We start from the raw sequence: 20,669 nt of genomic DNA on the forward strand, positions 1-20,669 counted from the left end.
TCTGAGTATTTTCATATTTCTATGTATAAAGATATAGATAGATACTACACGCAAGCTGTAGTTTCCTAAAGTAAGTATTTCTATTATTCACAACTAATAATTACTTCCAACATAGTAAAGTAGGCTTCACAATTTCTAAAGATGGAGGATTAAGCGGACCTATTTCACGGAAGTATTTGCTCGTATGAAGAAAGAAAATTCTGCATGTTCTCGGGTGGTCATTTTCTATCCAATGAAAAATAAAAATTTAAACTTTTATTCCCGAAGATTCCTACTCTCTACTGCTGCCCAAAATCAAATCACAACATGACAAATATAACGACAACAGAGATACTTCTTTTTATTGCAAATATTTTTTCGCACACCACACATTATTTATCCAATAAGAAAGTTCAATTTGACGGGAATAGGGTCGGTGAAGGAGGGGTTGCCATCGCCACCATGCCTGCAGGTTTGTTGCACTCAGCAAGGCATGACTGAAGGTCTATGTAACACTGATTCGTCACTTTGCAACAGTAGTCACCAAGGACTGGTTTGTCTAAAACGCACAACCCGTGTAACTTGATCTTCTCCGTATCGATGCCATCGATGATTCGACCTACGGAAGAACAAATAAACAATGGAAATTAGTATGATTTTTGATTGATTAATAAACAACCACCACGTGGGAAACGAAATAAAAAAAAAGCATGGTCGTCATGCACCAGCAAAATACCCACTTCAAGAAAAATAAGAAAAATATTACACATGTATACGTAGTGTAAAGACTAAAGATTATCACAAGTAGAACTAACTATTTCGTATCCCCAGCTTACATTGTGTAGTAGTAGCATGACATATGAGAAGAAGAAGTAGAGCCTGCAGTAGGACTCTTGCATGGATGGGAGTCGGGTACTTGTCCATTTAGATAATGCGACGCTATAGGGACACTTGTTTCAAGAGATCTACAAGATGATTTTTCCACCTCACATAATCCTGTATATATAGAGAGAGAGATAGAGCCAGAGAGGTCCCATTCCATTGTAAACCATTAGAAGCAATAATTTGTATAATTAGCACGGTATTATACCTTTCCATATATTCGTTTTGTGTACAAATCTCCATGCTTATGGTGGATAAAAATAAATGTAGATCATTGACTACTATTTATTATTAGTTGGATTATCACCATTCTACTTTTAGATGTGTTTCCAAATTGTATTTTCTTTTTCAATCTGAAAAATTATGTGTAACAGAATTTCAAAATTACAGCTTCATTCTGATCGACAAGGTAGCTTTTCGGAGCTGCTACTCATCTATTAGTTCTAGATAGATAGGGATAAGGAACATGGAAGGCCGCGCGTAGTGATTCGATGGTCTGCACTTCTAGGGAATGATCCTCGGCCCAAGTACGTTCATGGATTAAGGCTTCCCGTCTTTTTGAACGGGCGACTCAACGCGCTTTCAGAAAACGTCCATCACAGGAAAAACATTCTAAGCCGTGTATGTTTCATACACAGCAAAGGCCATTTTAACCACGGCTAAGCATACACCGAGTGTTACACTTGGTTTAAACTTCACGGCTCAGATTGTTTCGGCTTAGGGTATGTAAGCCGTGTGTTAAACATCGGGGACACGTCTTATATATAAGCCGTGTATACTATGGTAGCATCTGGCGACGAATGCTTGTTGCCGAGACGGCGACGGCGGCCGTAGAAGTCCGGGGAGAGGGCATCGGCGTGATTTGGAGCTCAAAGGGCTGCCGCACTGCTATTTATAAACCATAATAAGCCGAGTGTCATTTCGCGCCCACTCGGCTTATTAGGAGGCCAAGAGTTTTCTGGTATTGAAAAAGAAAATCAAGAATATAAGCCGAGTGTCCTCCAAAAGTACCTGGATGGATTTATTGGGAGTCGGGTTGGTGACTGCTGGGATCCAGCAAAAGGGAAAGGAAGCATAAGCATTGGTGGTGCGGAGCAATGTCTGAAGAAGGTGGTACAAGATACACCGTGGAAGCCCCCCAAGAGGGGCTGGGTAAAATTAAATACAGATGGCTCCTTTGCCGAATCAGGTGGTGCGGGAGCCGGGATGATCCTGCGGGATAATGCTGGAGCGATAATTTTCTCATCATGCAGAACATTGTTCTCGTGCAGAGATGCATTGGAGGCAGAGCTATGTGCATGCATGGAAGGCCTCTCCTTTGCAATCCAGCGGTCGGAACTACCAATTGAAGTGGAGATGGATTCAAGCAATGCAGTGTCTATGATTTCTTGTGAGGAGATGGACCGCTCAGTTTATGCCCCTTTGGTGGGCGAGATCAAATACCTGTTGAGTCTTAGAAAGTTTTGTATTACTCATGTACCTCGTAGCCAAAATAAAGCTAGTAATAATCTTGCTAGTTTCGCTAGATCCGAGGACCGAACCATTACTTGGGTTGGATCGGGCCCGGAGGAAGTGTTGAGGATTGTCCATGATGATTGTAAGAACTTGATCATTGAGTAATACATTTCTTTACCCGCAAAAGAAAAAAAGTGTCCGCGGAGCGCACTCGGTTTATACCAACGGCCGTCAGGCTAGCCGTTAGGTGCGCCGACGGCGGACAAGTGGCAACAGACTTTGCCGACGTTGATCTCTATGCCGAGTATATTTTAACGAGCATCACGGCTTACTCGAACGTAAACCGAGTAGCTCTTGTAAGTCGAATACCTTTTGTTCGTTCTCACGGCTTATGCTTACATAAGTCGTGTCCCTTCTCTTTGCCGTGTGCATTTTACTCCATACTCGGTGTATCCTATCGTAAGCCGCCAGCTCGTATTTTTACACTCGGCTTACTGCATGATACTAGGCAATGTGTATTTTTCCTGTAGTGGTTATTGGTAGTGTTTGTGCGGGCGAAAGAGTGACAACATCGTTGCTCCAGTCCAATTGCAACCTCTTTACCAAACTCTTTGGGGTATTTTTTCGAGCAGAGATTGATACCACGAATAAGGTGTTTTCAATAGATTCATTGTAATTCTTAGTCATAGGAGTTGCTTTGTATAAATAAGGTTACAATCTGTGACCGGGTGGGCCGTCAGCTTGCAGATTCTGGACTATTTGAATTTCGAATAGGATCCACAGAGCACCGGGAGGGCGACCTCACAGATGCATGCACTTTCAATTCCAGCACGCAAACATAGCTGGATTACCTCAGTTTTAAAATTCAGTATGCACGCCCATACTGGAAAAAAAATCAGAATGCATGATCACACTGTCAAAAAAATCAGAATACATCAGCATACTGTCAAAAAAAGCTTCTCGCCCACCGCTGAGCCTCAAAGCTTCTCGCCCACCGCATCTCCGGCGTTCTCCAGGCCTCTAGCCCTCTCGCCCACCGCGTCTTCGACGGCCCCCGCACATGGGCTAGCAGCGCCAACCTCTCGCAGCGGCCATCTCACCCAGAACCCTAGGGTCGGGGATTCCCGCGAGGTGGATAGCAGGGTTGTGGCGCCGACGGCCGAGGCCTTTCCCAAAATCAACTCTTCAGTGGGCGCATTTGCAGGAGCCCCACTGCCTCGGATTTCCATGGCCGGTGAGGAGGATGGCATGGCTGACGAATGCGACTTGACCTCTCTCTCTCTCTCTGCTATTTGCGCTAGGTAATTACTTGGATTCTCTCTCCTTTTATTGCAGTTTTCGGTACGAGAATGCACAATTGGCATGCTTTGCATCATCCACAGGATGATCCAATCTTGTACTTACACAGTAGAGGCGAAGGTTTGTTGCAGTGGAACCAAAATCAATGGGGATTCGACATTCAGTTGGCAGATTATTGAAGGTACTAGGACAAGTATGAAGGACTTGCTGGCTTCTATTGCTGGGACCTTTTCTTTTGCTTTATGCTCAGAGGATAATATATTTGTTGAGTATGTTGACTGCATTAGGGGCAAACATACCTCTGTGTCAAATGGTGAAAAATGCATGAAAATGTTTGACTATTTTGGTCGGAATAGAAGTGACCATTTGATCATCAGATATTCTGAGAGAAATGATAATGTTGATGTTCCATGTACTCCTTCGAACCAAACACCATCTATAGCACTGCCTAGTCAACCAAATGATGTCATTGATGAAGCTAGTGTATGCGTGACAGATACATATCTTGATAATCCACACGAAGAATATGAACATGTTGGTGTAGATGAGGATGACCAATACTCAATTGGTAGTGCTGGTTCTGATAGTGATGATGAGGTCGGAGAAAAGGATAAAGATATACCAAATAATGAGTATGTTGAGGATAGCAGCGATGATGAGGAATGGGTTACGGAAGATGCTAGACTGGATGCTATTCCAAAAATTGCTTATGACAAAGAAAACTCACCAATGCATGTTGGCACAAAGTACCCCAACATTGAAGAGTTTAGGTCGGAAATTGCTACATACGCCATAAAGAAAGAGTTTGAATTCAAGATTGAAAAAAGTGAACCTACTCGATTCATGGCTTATTATCGCCGGGCGAAGAAGACAGACTGTAAATGGAGAATTCATGTTGGGAGGTTGGATGACCAAGAAACTATGGAGGTATGTTAGTTGCATAATTTTATTGAATGATGCGTTGTTATATAATGGAGTTGACTGACACTAGTTAATTTCCATTGTTTATTTAACGCATGTCAAAGTTCATGTGAAGGAGCACACATGTTCTATCACAAAGAAGCAAAAAAAAAGCAGAGAAATGCTTCAAAGGCATTGGAATGTGAGAAAGTCATCGACTGGATAAGAGAAGATCCTAGTGTTGGGCCGGTGGAGTTACGGAGGAGGCTACTTGACAAGTACAAGATCAGGGTCCATTACAAAAATATATTCCATAGCAAAGGCCTAGCAATGGCTAAGTTGTTTCGTGATTGAAATGATTCTTTTGACAAGCTATATGCTTGGAAAGCCGAGGTTGAGAAGAGGTCTCCTGGAAGCATAGTTGCGATTGACCACATAGAGTAGGACCAGAAAAAATATTTCATACAGATGATTGTTGGGCTGAAGCCTTTGTGCAATGGATTCTTGGATGTCTGCAAACCTTACTTGGTGATAGATAGCACTCATTTGACAGGCAAGTATGGAGGCCAATTAGCTACTGCTTGTGCTATTGATGGGCACAGGTTGTACCCTGTAGTCTATGGAGTTATCGACTCACAAACTACTGAAAGTTGGGTAGTTTTTGGAGAAGCTTTGTGATGCTATTGGCTCTCCCCCCGGTCTAGCTATATGTTCGGATGTAGGAAAAGGGATTGACACTGCAAGTGAACGGGTATTTGGGTATGCAGAACATAGGGAATGCATGCGGCACTTGGTTGTGAACTTCAAGAAAAAAATCATGGTAAAGATTTTGATGACCATTTGTGGCCAGTTGCTTATTCATGGACTCCTCGAAGTGTAGACTATCACATGGCAGCCATAGAGGATAAAAAAAGTTGCTGCAATAGCATACTTAAACAACTACCACAACAGGCTAGGGTCAAGGAGCAAATATTCAACCTCCTCAAAAGTGGATTATGTGACAAATAATTTGGCCGAGTGTTCCAAAAGCTGGATCCACAAGCACAAAAAGTCTAACATTGTTTCAGCTCGTGGATAAGATCAGGAGAAAGATTAAGTTTAAGTTTGAGAAGAGGAGAAGGGTAGCCAGAAAATTTCAAGGTCGGCGTATACTTCCAAGTGTCATGAAGGAGTTGAATGACTTAAGTAGGGGCTGGATATTGAATATGAGAGAATAGATAACATGATTGCAGAGGTAAGTGAGAGTGATGCGCTAGGTGGCAAGCGCCATGTCACTGATCTAGCAAATAGGACATGCATATCCAGGGCATTTCAAGTGTTCGGGAAGCCTTGCAAACATGCAATTAGCTTTATTACTGGAATTAGGGGGTAACAATAGAAGATTTTGTCGATGCTTGTTACAGTGTTGCCAAGTTCGCTGCAGCTTATGCTCCTATTCTTCCTGGCCTAACCGACATGTCTCAATGGCCAAGTGTGAACAAATAATTCTCAATGGCCAAATATGCAACTAAAAAAAATGCCGCAGCCCGCAAAAGTTACCCTCGTAGCAGTATAACCGCGGGTTTGCGGGGCAGATGCGGGTCGAAACCCTATCCCCCCCGCAGCCGCGATTCCTCCCAATTTCCCACCGCGCCGCTCGATTTCTCGCCGCCGGCAAGCCTGCGAAAGCCATGGACGACTCTGGGGATGAGGCGGAGCGCCGCCGCCGCGCGCAAGCGGGTGGCGCGTCGGTGGCTGAACCGCGACTCCTCCGACTCCGATTGAGCGCGCTGCTGGGCAGCTACCGCACGAGCTCCGGTGAGCTCAATTTTGTGTAGTAGCTTTCGCTTAAATTTCTCACGCGAAACAAGTTTTTTAAATTTTTTACAGGTTTGGATATAATTTCCGTTTTGTCGCCGCGGTTCTGAGCCTGCATAAGCGCCCCCGGTGCGAGCTGCGGGGTCTGCTAGAGATGCCTCCAACCTCCTTTGCCTCTAATTAATAAATCAGTTTGGGGAGGATGGATGAGAATGAGATGAGAGAGCCGTTGTGCTGGGAGGGGAGGGGAGGGGAGGGCCCACATGGCAGCGACGTCGGTGGGAGGGCCAACGGCTCTCCATCATCTCTCCCTTTCTCCAATTGGATTCCCAACCCCACCACACCAACTGAGAGTGAGCTGGGAGAGGAGCGGGGCGGCGGGCTGGTCAAAGCCCTAGCCTTTTTCCGGTCAAACCAAATCGATCCCCTTTCTTCCCCGCCGCGGAATTGGCTCCGGCTCCCGGGCGGCGGCGGTGGCGGCGGCCGGCGGGCGATGAATCCCGACCTGTCCAGGTGCGCCAGGCACCCGTCGCAGCCGCCCTTCACGGGCTTCTGCTCCGCCTGCCTCCTCGAGCGCCTCTCCGCCGCCGCGCTCCCGGCCACGCCCCCGGCCTCCTCCCCGTCCCCCCTTCCTCCCCCTCCTCCCCCTCCTCCTCCTCCTCGACCGGCCCAGCAGGGGGAGGGCCGGACCACGCTGCTCCGCCTCTTCCAGCTCCACGACCAGCAGGACCGGCCCCCGCCGCCCCACGGGCCCGAGGAGCAAGATCCCGAGCCCCCCCAGGCCGACCCGCCGCTGCAGCGCAAGCGCTCCCTCCGCCAGTCCTGCGAGTGGATCGTCTGCTGCGAGCACGGCCACGACCCCGCCTCCTGGCTCCCCTCCCGCCAGTCCTGGGACGCCAACGACTCCGCCTCCGCCTCAACCTCCGCCGCCGCCGCTGCGCCCAGCACCGCCGGCACCACCACCGCCCCTGCTTCGGCTTCGGCGCTCGTGCTCCACTCCACCTCAAGCAAGGCCCCGCTCAGGCCGTGGTGGGACCGCACGCTCCGGGCGGCGAACCCGGTGGCGGGCCTCCTCAGCAGATCCCTGTCCTCGCAGTCCTGGCGGGAGGCGGACGCGGCGGCGAGGTCCCGGGCGCAGGGCGGCGCCGCGGCGCGGGCCAACGGGGGCAGCCACTCCGTGTCCTCCTCCGCCGGCGGCGTCGACTCGGAGGTGTCGCCGGCCGACTCGCTGCACGCGCATGTACATAGCGCCGGCCGCCACCGCGGCGACTCCCTGCTCAGGAGGTTCTACTGGCTCGGCCGCAGCAGCAGCGTCCACTGCCCGTCGCCCCGCCGGAGCCCCGACACCGGGATGCTGCGCTTCCACCGCACCCCTTCCACCACCACCAGGAGCAAGACCCAGGGCAGGAGGCGCCTCAACCTCTTTGCTGCTCGCAGCCACAGACATCAGCAACACCAACATTAGCCATGGACAGTGAAATGTTTCTCCTGCTGGTGTAAAGTCCCTCTTCAATCAAGTTAACCAAATGCTGCTCTTCCATGTCGTCGCAACGATGTTTCAGGTTCACTAGCCTGGTTGCGGAGGCGTCGATAGCCCTCCACTGTCAATTCAGAATTTGTTGTCTTCGTCGTGGTTTGCCGATATTTCGCTGCTGGCGACAGTAATCAGGCTGCCATATTCGACAACGTCGCCACGGTGCTTGGGAGTGGAAGATGCACACCGAAATGTCCCCTCGTCGGTAACTTGTAGGTGTTAATAATTCGTCCCATTCTTTGTACTATGTATGTTATACAATAAACTGCTGGATTCAGAAACTTAAATAGAAGCTGATAATAGCTGACCCCTGTTCGTTTATTCTTAAGAGTTATGACTGATGGATGGAGATTCTTCTGCTGTTTTTTTGATGTGGATGGTTTCTTTGTCTGCTTTAAGTTCATCTTGATTCCTGAATGATCCCTTCTGTCCAGCCATGCTGTAAATGACAAACATTTCATGCATTCACCTGATTATGACATATTCACCTGTTTGTTGGATACATCAGTGACCACTCTTAAAGTAGTCTGATAGTAGCTTGCAACGACATGGTTCATTCGTATGGATGGGTTTCGGCTAATTGTAGGCTATTTTGCCCAAATTGGTCCTCTTCGATTTTACATGTCACTTTTTGTCCTCTTTGACATAGGCTAATTGTAGGCTAGGGGTGGGAAGATACAGGCTAGAGCCCCTTGATTGATAACTTGTTCTCCCTCTGTTCCAAAATAAGTGTCGTGGTTGTAGTTCAAGTTTGAACTATGAACTAAAACCACAACACTTACTTTGGAACGGATGGAGTAGGCGTTAATAATTCGTCCCATGCTTTGTACTAAGTATGTTATAAAACAAACTGCTGGAAACTGATATAGCAAAATAGGAGCTGATAATAGCTGACCTGCTGTTCATTCATTCTTCATAGTGACGACTAATGGACACAGTCTTGGCTCTGGTTGAATATTCTTCCTCTCTACTTGCACTTGATGCTGAAGGAATTTCGTTCTGTTGATTGTCTACTGAACAACTATAACACTGGCACTGCCCAATCTGTTCATCTCTGTTTTATTGGCATGATATTTCTGCAATGGCAGGCACACCCAGTCAATACTTCCTCGTGACTTTTGTCAACGGCTCTACACAGGTCATGAGTTTAGCATTTGTATCTGAATTTGTGAAATATGTGCTGCCATGTCCCATTTGCATCCCAAATGAATTCCCTTTTTGTGTCCAGTGCTTGCATTCATCTGACTAATTTTGTGATTTTGACTTGGTTTGTTTGGAACATTTATGAACGTGGTAACATCCAGCCTAGCATTTGATACAGTCCCACAATGATATGGCTCATTCATGTGGACGAGTTTCAGTTAACTACAGGCTATTGCCCAGTTTGTCCATTTTTGTTTTATGAGTGAGATTTGTATGTTTGTAGGTGTGATCATTCGTCTCATTCTTTGTACTATGTATGTTATGCAATAATAAGTTGCTGAACTCTGAGATGCCGAAATAGAAGTTGATAATAGCTGACCATGTCCGTTCATTATTCAGAGTGGTGAAAATTCTTCTTTTGTGCATTTAGTTGGTCCTGAATGAATTCCTTCTCCATCTATTGCTACAACTGTTCTCATCTGGGAACGCGTCATTTTTTTTTTCTTTTTTTTGTTGGTCATCTGGGAGCATATCAACCATTGGAATTCTGATCGTAACAGCTCTAAATATTTTAAATTACGTGCTAAAACTGTTGCAGCACACAGCTAAAAAGTCTCGGTTGGCCCAACAACGATGATGAACTATGCTGGGCTTAGGATCCTTGTGATCATCATATTGCATTGATTGGGCCGGCTGAGTTAGTAGATGGGCCTAGAATGAAATCAACACTTTCCTCTCTAGTTCATGTTTCATGTGACAGCTTCATCAGCAGTGTTTTTCTTTTCTTTTGACCCGAGAGCTTGTGCAGGCATGCTTTAAAGCGGTAGGCAGAAGACCAACTTTGAGCCCCCTAGTTCCATTTTACCTGATATCCTTAATGATGTAACAGCTTTTTGGTACCGGCTATGAAGAACTGACCAAGAATTATATTCGGCACAACATTGCCTGCACCTCGAGATGTCGCCTCCAAGAATGGAAAATCCTAGCGCAATATCAAGGCCGCTTGTTTAGCTAGATTGGTAGTCTCTCTTTGATGAACACCCTACATGTTCTACACAAAGCTGTCTTAGCTAGATCCACTGTATTTCATTATCAAATATAGAGCAAGCACATGTAACAACGAATTATTGAGTCTTTTATAATATGTGAGACTAATTTGACATGAAACAAGAAAACAAAGCATCATGTTAATGTTTCGGAACCAAGCTCCTCATAAATATTTTAAATATTCCTAGATATTTTCTATTTGCATAACCAAATAATAAACTAGAAACTATTGTATAGATATTTATGGGACCATACGTTGTAAGCATGAAAACACAGATATATACACTATATTCATATAAGTATAAAAAATAATCTATGAAGACACGCAATTTTATGTTTTTGTATTTTTCTTACACTACATTGATTTTCTTCAAATATATTTTTAAGGCACAATGTAAATCAAATACAAAATAATGTAACTTTCATTTCAAATATGATTTTAATTAGTGCAGAGCATGTGCATTTTTTAATGGGGAAGATCACAACATTTTTAATAATATTATTATTAATAATATTCTATCAACATTATGATCTGATTAAGTATTATTATTATTATATTACATAAAATTATTTATTATGGTTTGTATATTTACGGAAAAAGTTATAAATAAGTATAAAAGTCTAAATGCTGGTCAAAGTAAAATATAGTATTAGAAACGACAGTTTGCGTCACATTGATAATCGCAACAAAAAAGGATTATACCAGAACAACAAAAAACCCAATATATACATGGCTTATTGAGGGTTTATTCTTAGTATATGGGACGAATGTGTCGAGGGAGGCAGGCTCACAAGAATGGCTACCAGTGTACAGTAATGCATTTGCCGTTTGTACCTCCTGAACGGCTCATGTAGTCAGTTTTTCATGTTAAATCTCATAAGTTATCATCATGTCATTAACCGATGAAATGTTCAACATGGAGAGAATTAGTTTTTCTTTACAATCCGGTAGAAGTAGCTGACCCGTCCTGCCGGAAAAAGTATTGCATGGCAGCACACCTCTGAAGGATCCTAGTTGCTCTCTCAGGCTGTACAATGACGTTCAATCCGAGTAGTAAATCTGCTTGGGTCAAGCATGCCGCCTGTAATTAGAAACATTAATTTTATTCAAGTATGGTAGAAAAAATACGATGTAAAAAACAGTCCAGACTAAAGAATAAATGAGAAAAAACATAACCAACGACCCAGTAATATTTTAGTTAGCACTCAATCAGAAGTAAAAAATTAGTTAATTAATCACCAAGCTAACTAGCTCTTATGTGGTCTATTTCAAGACTATGTTTTCTTTGTCTAAAATTAGTACCAATCAGTAATGACTTTATACGTCGTGTTCTGCAATCCTCTCAAATTAGGCTCAGTATTCCGGGCCAGCTTCACTAGAGCAGAACACATGTATAACTTATGCTTTAAACTGGACAAGAGTGAGCCAATATGTAAGTATTCAAGGTTCGCTTCATCTTACTGGAACAAGTCAAATAAAAAAAATCACAAACTATTTCTACCTCAGTTAATTCCAATTCGATGCATGTAAGGTGTCAGTACAATCCCTTGCCTATCATTATTAGATCTTCCTCTTCACCATCCGCATAGTGGTTGGCAATATCCATCAACCAGCTCAGGGTAGAAACATCCGAGCAACCAAGCTTTAATTCAAAATATTTCATGTAAGGTTCTAGAACCTCCAAAAACCAGTGAGGAAGAAACCCAAAAGGGGCCGACCAATATGAAGCGCGAGGGGGTACGCGCTAGGGTGCTAGTTAGTGATCCAACAAAAAAGGTCATTATTCAGTGACCTATCCGCCAATAGTACTAGCCATCATGAACCCTCATGCGCCGCCGAGCCGGAATGGGTACGTGAATGATTGTCAACCATCTTTTATACAGTTTGGCTCATAACTGAACAGAAATGGCCCAAAGCCCAAAGTCCCAAACTGTCCAAGGAGTGCCATTACCTAAAATAACAAACAATGGAGTGCCGCCGCACGATCCAAGGAAATCAGGGAGCTCCTATTCGGTGCTTCAGGTGCCAGGGAAGCTCCGTGGCGCCCACGTGCTAATGCTAGTGGCCTACCCATGTAGATCGTGAACTCGCTCTGGTTTGCCAGGTTTGCTCGATCGCATTTGGAAAAACATTAGCAAAAGGCAAAACAAAATCATGAGTTAAAAAACGTTCACGAATTTTGAAAAGAAATCATGAATTTGAAAAAAAAATCATCAAATTTGAATTTTTTGTGGATCTTATAAATATTCATTTATTTTAGAAAATTTCATTGATTTTAAAAAATGTGTTTTTCATAAAAAAAAGTCCATTGATTTTGTTTTTTTTCATTCATTTTGAAAAAGTTCATTTCAATTAGAAAAAAAAATCCGAACAGAACCCTTCCAATAAAAAAGAAAAAAAGAAAAAAATACAAAAAGAAAATGGTGTAATTGAGCACATCAATTGAAATGGTGGGGTGGTTAGCGCAGCTAACAAAGGACCAGGAGGTCGCTGGTTTGAAAGGGGAGGCCCAATACGGAGGAGAGTGTGCGCCCTTTTGCAAAACATGCGGTAAATGCGAAAAAGGAAATCACCGAGAAATCGTCTGCAAACTCCGCCCCTGACGACCCGCTCGGCGGCAGCGGCGAATGGTGCTAAACCTCTGCTTGGAAGCGGAGGGAGGGAGACTACTGACTAGTACACCGTAGATGGCAGGGGATTAGGGCAACGGTCGCTGGGAGGCTGTGAAGAGTAGCTCCTAGCTAGGACCAAAGTAAGCATGCTCCTTCCACCATCAATTTACCCAGTATCTACGATTGCAGAAGAATCAGCTCCTATCTATGATGAACACCAAGGTATAAGTAATTGCATGGGAATTCATTGTACGTCAATCTTTACATGTTCCATCAGACAAAGTAATAACCTTCTAAATTAAAACAATGCTTTTTGATTAATGGAACTTCGATAATACATTTATCTGAGTTTGTTTCTTTCAGGTAGGCCATCTTGGAATGAACTTTTGTAGTGATGAACCCAACTGTTCCTCTAGCACCGGTCATTGAAAGCTTGCTATCCTTTGTACGACACAATTTAGCTATACCAAAATCGGTAATCATCGGGCAGAAAATCTTTGTCTAGAAGGATATTTTCGGGTTTGATATCAAAATGAACGATCCATGTATTACAACTATGGTATAGGTATTCTAGGCCATGAGCAATCCCGATTGCTATCCTAAAATTTATTTGCTAGGAAGAACACAACTAGGATTAAATGGGTGTCTGAATTATTCATGAGTGGGTCTAGGAGTTGGGATGAAAATCTAATCAGACATCTATTTTACTCTGAATTTGGGTGAGGAACATCTAACTGTGTGGCATCATGAGAAAAATGGTTTATCGGTGAATAGTGTGTATAGACTGGCACTGATTTTAAGCAATCGAAGGGTGAGTACGGGAATTCCAGTATTGTCATGAATGGTGAACGGAGGCTTTGGAACATAATTTGGAAGGCGAATGTCCACTAGCAAATTAGAATGTTTGCTTGGATGGCTACTTCTAATAGTTTGGCGGTTCAAGTTAACAGGCTAAAACACCATCATACTATTCTACGTACGTGCTCCATTTGTGGTATTGAAGATGAATGCATTTTCACGTGTTGGCAACTTGTCCCGGGCTCGTGCATTTCGTATGGCTTTGAAGGAAGTGTGGAATTTACTGGCCGAAGAGATTCTCAAATATTCTGGGCCGGACTGGTTTCTTATTTCATAGGATCAATTAAGTTCCTACATGCGTGAGCAAACTATATTCATGTTCTGGTGAGCTTGGCACTTGACGAATGATTTGATTTTTGGTAAGAGAAAGGAATCTATCGCGGCCTCGGTGAGCTTTGCTCAAAACTATTAGGCTTCTTTCTCGTCTTGTCATGCAGACATGCAGGTGGCGGTGTGCAACAAAGGTAAGGAAGCGGTGGAAGGACTCCAGGTAACTACTAATATGCAGATGAATGTTATTTCGTGGAAGCCTCCCACCTTGGCTTTTTTCAAGATTAATGCAAACACATGTTTTGTGGAGGCCATCAAACCTGTGAGCATGGGGGTGGTCGTCAGGGACCATTATGGATAAGTTATCATATCCTCTTGATATTATATTGGAGCTTGCCATGACGTCGAGGAAGCGGAACTAAGAGCGACCCTCTCCGGCTAGCATATTGTTACCACTCTTGACAAGCCCACCATTTTGAAAAATGACTGTTCTTTTGTAGTTTCTGTGTTTGGGAAAGAGTGCATTGACAGGCCAATGCTGGTGGACCTAAAGAAGGAGGCGTTGAATGTCTCTAAGCTGATGGTGGGTATAAAGATATTCAACATTAACAGGAGGGCCAATAAGGTGAATCACGAGATTGCAAAGTTCAGTTTTGATAATTGGTCTGATGGTACACTTTTAAATATTGCTCCGCCCTGTGTGGCAAATTTTGTAACGAATGACTGTATGAATGTTTTAAATTAATCAATATATGGTGGGGTCTTCAATAAAAATTTGCAGTTCTCTGAGTAAAAGTACCTATCCAGAGAACCAATGGGCTTGTACTCATATATATAAGAGCTCGTTTTGATACCTCCATATAAAACCAAAATAAGCTAACAATATTAACACTAGAGGTCTGCCAATGCTCACAACCTCATTCACAAAATCATCCCCATTAATTTCCTTTGCAGTCATGCAAGAATCTCACATGAACCGGTCGATCATCATGTAGTCTTCCTTTGAAAACCACAACATAAGAGCAACTCTAGCAGACCCCGCAAAACGCCCCGACCCGGAAAATAACCGCCAAAATGCGGGCCAGCAAGGAAAATCCCGCCCGACCAGATCCCGCAAACGCGGCAGGACCATAAAATGTTTTGAGGGGCGCGGCAAAATCTCGGTCCCAACCCGCGAATACGCAGGTTTCCGCCTCGCCCCTGCGGTGCCCCGTATCGCATGAAAGCGGTTGGTGGGAGGGACATTTCAGCCCGCACCCTTTCCCCATCTCCTCCCGCCGCCGCCCACCATTGGTTCCGCCCCTCCGCCGCTGGCGATTTCCGGCCAAATCTTCCGACGGAATCACACTGCGGGCCGCACCCCCACCCTCCGGCTCTGACACGCTGCTCCGCCCCCCGGATCCAGCGAGACGAACCGCCCTTGGTCGCAGACGGACGCCGGGGATCGACTGCCTCGAGTGGCCCCTTGTCGCCTCCCGGGATCTCCCCGTCCCACGAGCCACCCCTGAGTGCTTGCTTGTGATTTGCTTCGACCGCTGCGCATAGTTGGCTGACGTGCATGTCCGGTTTTGTTCATGTAGATGGAATTGAGCCCGTGCGAGAAGTTTTTGCTCGACAATTTGTCCGATTCAGACGACTCAGATGTTGAGACGATGCTTGCAAACTTTCGGCAACAGACGTTGGTGATGGCCCTTACCGTGAAGGAGTACGAAGACGAGAACCGAAAGAGGCGGCGAGGATCGACGGTCGGCCATCTTTGCATTCCTCGAAATCGCCATCTCGGGAATGAGATATTGATGCAAGACTACTTCTCGGGGAATCCAACATATCCACTGCACCTCTTCCGGAGAAGGTACCGAATGCGCTGATCTCTCTTTGTGAAAATTGTTCAAGCTTGTGAGGCAAATTGTCGGTATTTTACTAAAAGAAGAAATGCCACGGGCTTAAAGGGATTTAGTGCATATCAAAAAATCTCGGCAACTATGCGGGTGATTGCATACGGCGTTCCGGCTGACTATGCCGATGAGTACCTTCGCATTGGCGAAGATACCACAATTGAGTCAGTGCGTAGGTTTGCCAAAGTGATCATACGTGTCTTTGGTCCTGAAGAGTGGCGTAGCTAGGATTTTATGCCAGGGTGGTCCAATTGCCAGAAAAAAAAGTGGACCACAAGTTCAGCAAAACAACATATGCTTACAAAATATATCAAAAGCATATATCAACTAGGTCTTTCAAATAATAATAAAATTCAAGGTTAAGCCTTAAATTTGCATAAAAGAGGATAACATACCTTATTTGTCGGGATAAGGCCTTCTCAAGACCATGAAAGTTCTATTTATCAATTATCAATTGGAAAAAATAAAACTAAATCTTGCACTCTCAGGTCTCAGCTTAACTTGTTCAAATCTTCATAGCGAGAAATTTATATTTTCAATTTCTAAATTAACAGAGAACAAAAAAATCTTACTTTAGATTGGAGTAGTAGGATGGAAAACCGAACAAGTGGTTCTCAACCTAACTAGCTAGGTTGTGTGTGCGTGCGTGCTTCGCCGGCCGCTAGTCTGTCGCCGTCGACGAGTGCCCTGTAGGCTGTGGATGCCCGCTGGGGGCTGCTAGGCGATGGCTGATGGCGCTCGCCGCTGGCTGCTAGGGTTCCAGAACTACAAGAGGCGACGGGAATCAGGAACGTCTTCTGGTGTCGATCAATCAGCAGCCACACGCAGAGACTAACGGGCTGAGTTGGGCTTGTTTTTTTTCTTTTTTTATAGATTAGTAGTGTGCTAATGGGCTGAATTCCAGGGTGGTCCATGGACCACCCTGGCCACCCTACAGCTCCTGAATATCTTCGGGCACCCAACGAGGATGACACAAAAAATTGATGGCATCAAGTGAGAGGAGAGGTTCTAGGTAGCATTTACTGTATGCATTGGAATTGGAAAAATTGCCCGAAGGCATGGCAAGGAATATATTGTGACAAGTCTCATGATGCAACAATTGTGCTAGAGGCCGTAGCATCTGAGGATTTATGGATTTGGCATTGCTTTTTTGGTATGCTGGGCACTCTCGATGATATCAATGTGTTGCAACGGTCTCATTTGTTTGCTAGGCTTGCTAGTGGTGATGCTCCTGCTTGCAACTACACTATCAATAGGCATGAATACACAAAGGGGTACTTTCTTGCAGATGGTATATACCCTCCTTGGTGCACATTTGTCAAGAGCATCAAAGAACCCAAAACTAAGAAACAATATGAATTTGCAAAGGTACAAGAGGCAGCCCGAAAAGACATTGAAAGAGCATTTGGGGTTTTGCAATCTAGGTTTGCCATTGTTCGTGGTCCTGCTCGTTTTTGTGACAAGCGGACCTTGAAAAATATCATGACATGCTATGTTATCCTTCATAATATGATTCTCGAAGATGAGAGAGGCATGAACCTGGAGTTCTTCTACGATAATGTGGGTAATCGTGTCAAACCAGCTAGAGACCCTAACCGCATTAGAGCTTTTTTTCAGACCTACAGAGAGATTGAAAATGCAAACACCCACTTTCAGCTTCAGGAGGATCTCATTGAACACCATTGGCAAAGGGCCGGGCAGTAACACATTCCATTTTTCCATTCATTTTCATTTAATTCATGTGTGATATATATTCGGAACAAGTTTTGTATTGAACTATTTAGTTTGCTTCGGTGATTTGAATAATTATTGTAATTTGGATAATTGTTGTATTGTGATGGTATTGGTATTTTTTCTGAATAATTATTATGTATTTTTGTGGTGCGGTATTGATATTTGCGGATCGGTGGAGTGGCGCAAGAGCAGACCCCGCAAAGCCGACCCATAAAAAAGTATATACTTTTTTACGGGTCGGCTTTGCGGGGTCTGCCTCTGCGGCTGCCCGCGCCGACCCGCAATGCGTTTTTTCGTGAACTGCAAACGCGTTTTACGGGTCGGCGGGATGCGGGGTCTGCTAGAGTTGCTCTAACCACCCTTTCCAAGCTCATGATTGCGAGAAGATGGTATCTTCATTACCCTTGAGTACATCAGTACATGTACCTTTTTGGGGTTAGTGATTCATATGATAATATCATGGCCCCACTAGCAATGATAATATCAATGGCCTCTCTTTTTCTAGGAATAATTCATATCCCACTAGTTAGTTTCTGCTTCAAAATATCTGACAGTCATTTTAGATGTACTTCATGTTTTGGTTTCAAACCAATCTATATATGCTATAGTTTGTTTGAAATTGGGGAACCATATGCCAATGGCAGGCGATTTCGACCATCAAGACTAAGTGAACAAAATTGTCTCGTTGATGCATCTGATCCTAGCAGTATATACTCCCTCCATCGGATGAAAAATGTACGTTTGGCTTCAAAATTTGTCCACAAAAGAGTGTACATCTATCTTCCCAATGCATTTTAAAGTAAAAAAAATTGTTTATCTCTCATCACACAGTAATCAAGACCAATAACATTCTACACATGGTCTCCTTAATTTCCACATGCACTTAGCTCATTTAGGGTTGGGTAATTAAAGAGGAGAGAGATGATGGCTTACACCTTTCCAATGCATTTTTTTTACTCCACTTCATAATTTGTCCTAAAAATTTTATATGTACATTTTTCACCGGACGGAGGGAGTATGCATCTAGCACATGGTGCCCAGAAATGTATTTTATGGCTGTATGTGATGCAGCGGCATGGATAACAACCGGACGGACGGAGGGAGTATGCATCTAGAGAACTCGACAATGTATTTCCGCATTTCAACAAAAGATTACAGAAAATCTCTGTGAGCTTCTGTAGGCAGGAACTCAGCAAACGGTAACCGCCGTGACGAAGCCGTCATCCACTGATGGAAGCAACACATGCATGGCAAATCTTTGATCAGTTTCGTTTGTCGTGCTTTTGGCAAAGGTTTTATAACGTTATTCTTTCAAAACAGAATAAGGTGAATTCCTCAGTATCTTTCAATCTGTTGCTAAAAGTACTGTGGATCAGAGATGTTTGGGTATAACACAGCTTTGTGTTCCAACAACAACAGGACCCCCTTAACGGCTAAGGGACCATGCTATAAAGAACTTGCACGCTGCAGGCCATTTTGTACGCTTGCGCTGCTGATTGGAATAACAGGTCACGCATGCATGCACCCAAACAAAAATGTTTCAGCTTAACATCTCAACGTAGACATATATGCATATGCGTGACAAAATGAAGGCAATTTGACATATATATTCTTAGATAAAAAGCATTTTCTCAGACCCCATATATCTTAAGTATTCCAAAAAGTTCAAACAGAACAAAAGATATATCAGGCTGGGGTTTCCAGCTTAACATCAGCACTCAGGCAATCTAGAGAAACCGCCAACATGATCTCTAGGCCGCATTCATCTTACGCCTCTTGGATCCAGCATCATGTTTGTCTCCGGCTTCAGCTTTGCCACCTGCGCCCGTATCATTCATCCCTTCCACACCGGCGCCCACTGCTGCAAATGAAAAGGGTGCACAAAAGATATAGTCAGTGGGATGGATGGCACAAAAACTTGCAATCAGGTTTAGAACAGAGTACTCAAAGCAACTAGACGTATGATTGACAGTTTGACACACACCAGATTGTACATACAAGAAGTACGAACCTGCCACTTTCTTCGTAGCAAACTTGGAAATGAGCTCCTTGAGTACGTAGGGGTTGCAGGTCCTGATTATCTGCTCCAGGCCACCAGCCGTAAAAACTGTGTGCAAACTCGTGTGAGTTTTGATGAACTCCAAGCAGGCCTCCTTCAACCAGCGGCACCGTCTCCGCTCAGCGACGACAATAATGCCGGCCACCATGTGCTTGCATATCAGATTGGCCAACTTCTCTTCACAGATCAACTTCAACTTTTGGAGACCGTATCTTTCCGCAGCTTCAAGCAACTGCAGCAGCCATGTTGCATGCTTTTCACCTTTGTCACTATTCATAAACCCAATAGGCATTGCATCCTCAAAGACAGGCATTCCGTCAGTGTAGATGAAAGTAAGCAAGCTCTCAAAGACACTTGCTTCGATGCCATCTATCTTCACGACACTTGGTGCATCAGCGCCCTCATTCATGGCGCCATAGAGCTGTGCCTTGAAGACGGTAGAACGAGCTGCAAGCACGCACCGGTGTGCAGATAACTTCTTGCCGCCAACCTCGAACTTAATGTCGGCACCCTCCTTGCTTAGGAGCAGGTCACTGAAATGGCTTGGCAAGTCGGGCGGTGGCAATTTGATGAACGGACGAGCCTTCTCGTCCTCCTCCTCTTCATAATAGTCCTCGTCATCATCGTCCTTCCTCTCGAGGATAACGACATCACACCGGAGTACGAAGCTATCGTTCTTGAGATGGCTTGATCTTTCGAAAACCTCCTTTTCCACAAATCTTTTTGGCTGATAATCGGTAATACCGAAGACATCAAGGAAGTAACATGGCTGCGTTTGACGGATGAGGTTTGGCACTCGCAACTCAGGCTGGTCAATGAAAGTGAAGGCGACGTGAACCTTAACGACGTTCTTGAGATACTCGTCCTCGACAAGGAAGACCGAGATAAACTCTTGCTCATCCCGTTGGGAGTCATCATCGCCTAAGCCATTAGGGTGGTACTCGACTTTCCAGCGACGGCCTCCAACAATGAAAGGACGAGACATGATGAATACGCCTTTGAGAGTTGTCTCGTTTGTGCGCGAGTAGCCTTCGACGACGAGCAAGTGGTACCCGCTGTCGGCGCCGGAGTCGAAGACGGACTCGGTGGAGGCGCACAGCCTGCCGTCGGCGATGAGAGATACGCCAGCGAAGGCCATGCCTGACAAACCTCCGATAGTAGAGCTGCGAGAAACATATATGTATAGGATGTGATGAGAAACATA

The 20,669-nt window shown here is 44.6% G+C and overlaps 2 protein-coding genes and 1 long non-coding RNA gene across 3 annotated transcripts; 1 reads left to right on the forward strand and 2 right to left on the reverse strand.

Annotated features, from left to right (window-relative positions):
- Positions 1-316: 316 nt before the first annotated feature.
- LOC119320188 lies at positions 317-937 on the reverse strand. The gene is made up of 2 exons (XR_005154843.1): positions 816-937; positions 317-598 (listed from the first exon to the last, which is right to left on the reverse strand). It is a non-coding gene; the product is annotated as an uncharacterized LOC119320188 (long non-coding RNA).
- Positions 938-6,666: 5,729 nt separating this feature from the next.
- Positions 6,667-8,190, forward strand: LOC119321850 (pre-mRNA-splicing ATP-dependent RNA helicase prp28-like). Its single transcript, XM_037595369.1, has one exon. The coding sequence runs from the start codon at positions 6,806-6,808 to the stop codon at positions 7,775-7,777; it is 972 nt and encodes a 323-aa protein (XP_037451266.1). The 5' UTR covers positions 6,667-6,805; the 3' UTR covers positions 7,778-8,190.
- A 10,967-nt stretch (positions 8,191-19,157) lies between these two features.
- On the reverse strand, positions 19,158-20,603 carry LOC119323818 (BTB/POZ and MATH domain-containing protein 2-like). Its single transcript, XM_037597527.1, has 2 exons — positions 19,418-20,603; positions 19,158-19,267 (listed from the first exon to the last, which is right to left on the reverse strand). The coding sequence occupies exons 1-2, from the start codon at positions 20,601-20,603 to the stop codon at positions 19,158-19,160; spliced, it is 1,296 nt and encodes a 431-aa protein (XP_037453424.1).
- Positions 20,604-20,669: the final 66 nt, after the last annotated feature.

The sequence above is a fragment of the Triticum dicoccoides genome, chromosome 6B (assembly GCF_002162155.2).
Source record: "Triticum dicoccoides isolate Atlit2015 ecotype Zavitan chromosome 6B, WEW_v2.0, whole genome shotgun sequence".
In the NCBI taxonomy this organism is placed as follows: domain Eukaryota; kingdom Viridiplantae; phylum Streptophyta; class Magnoliopsida; order Poales; family Poaceae; genus Triticum; species Triticum dicoccoides.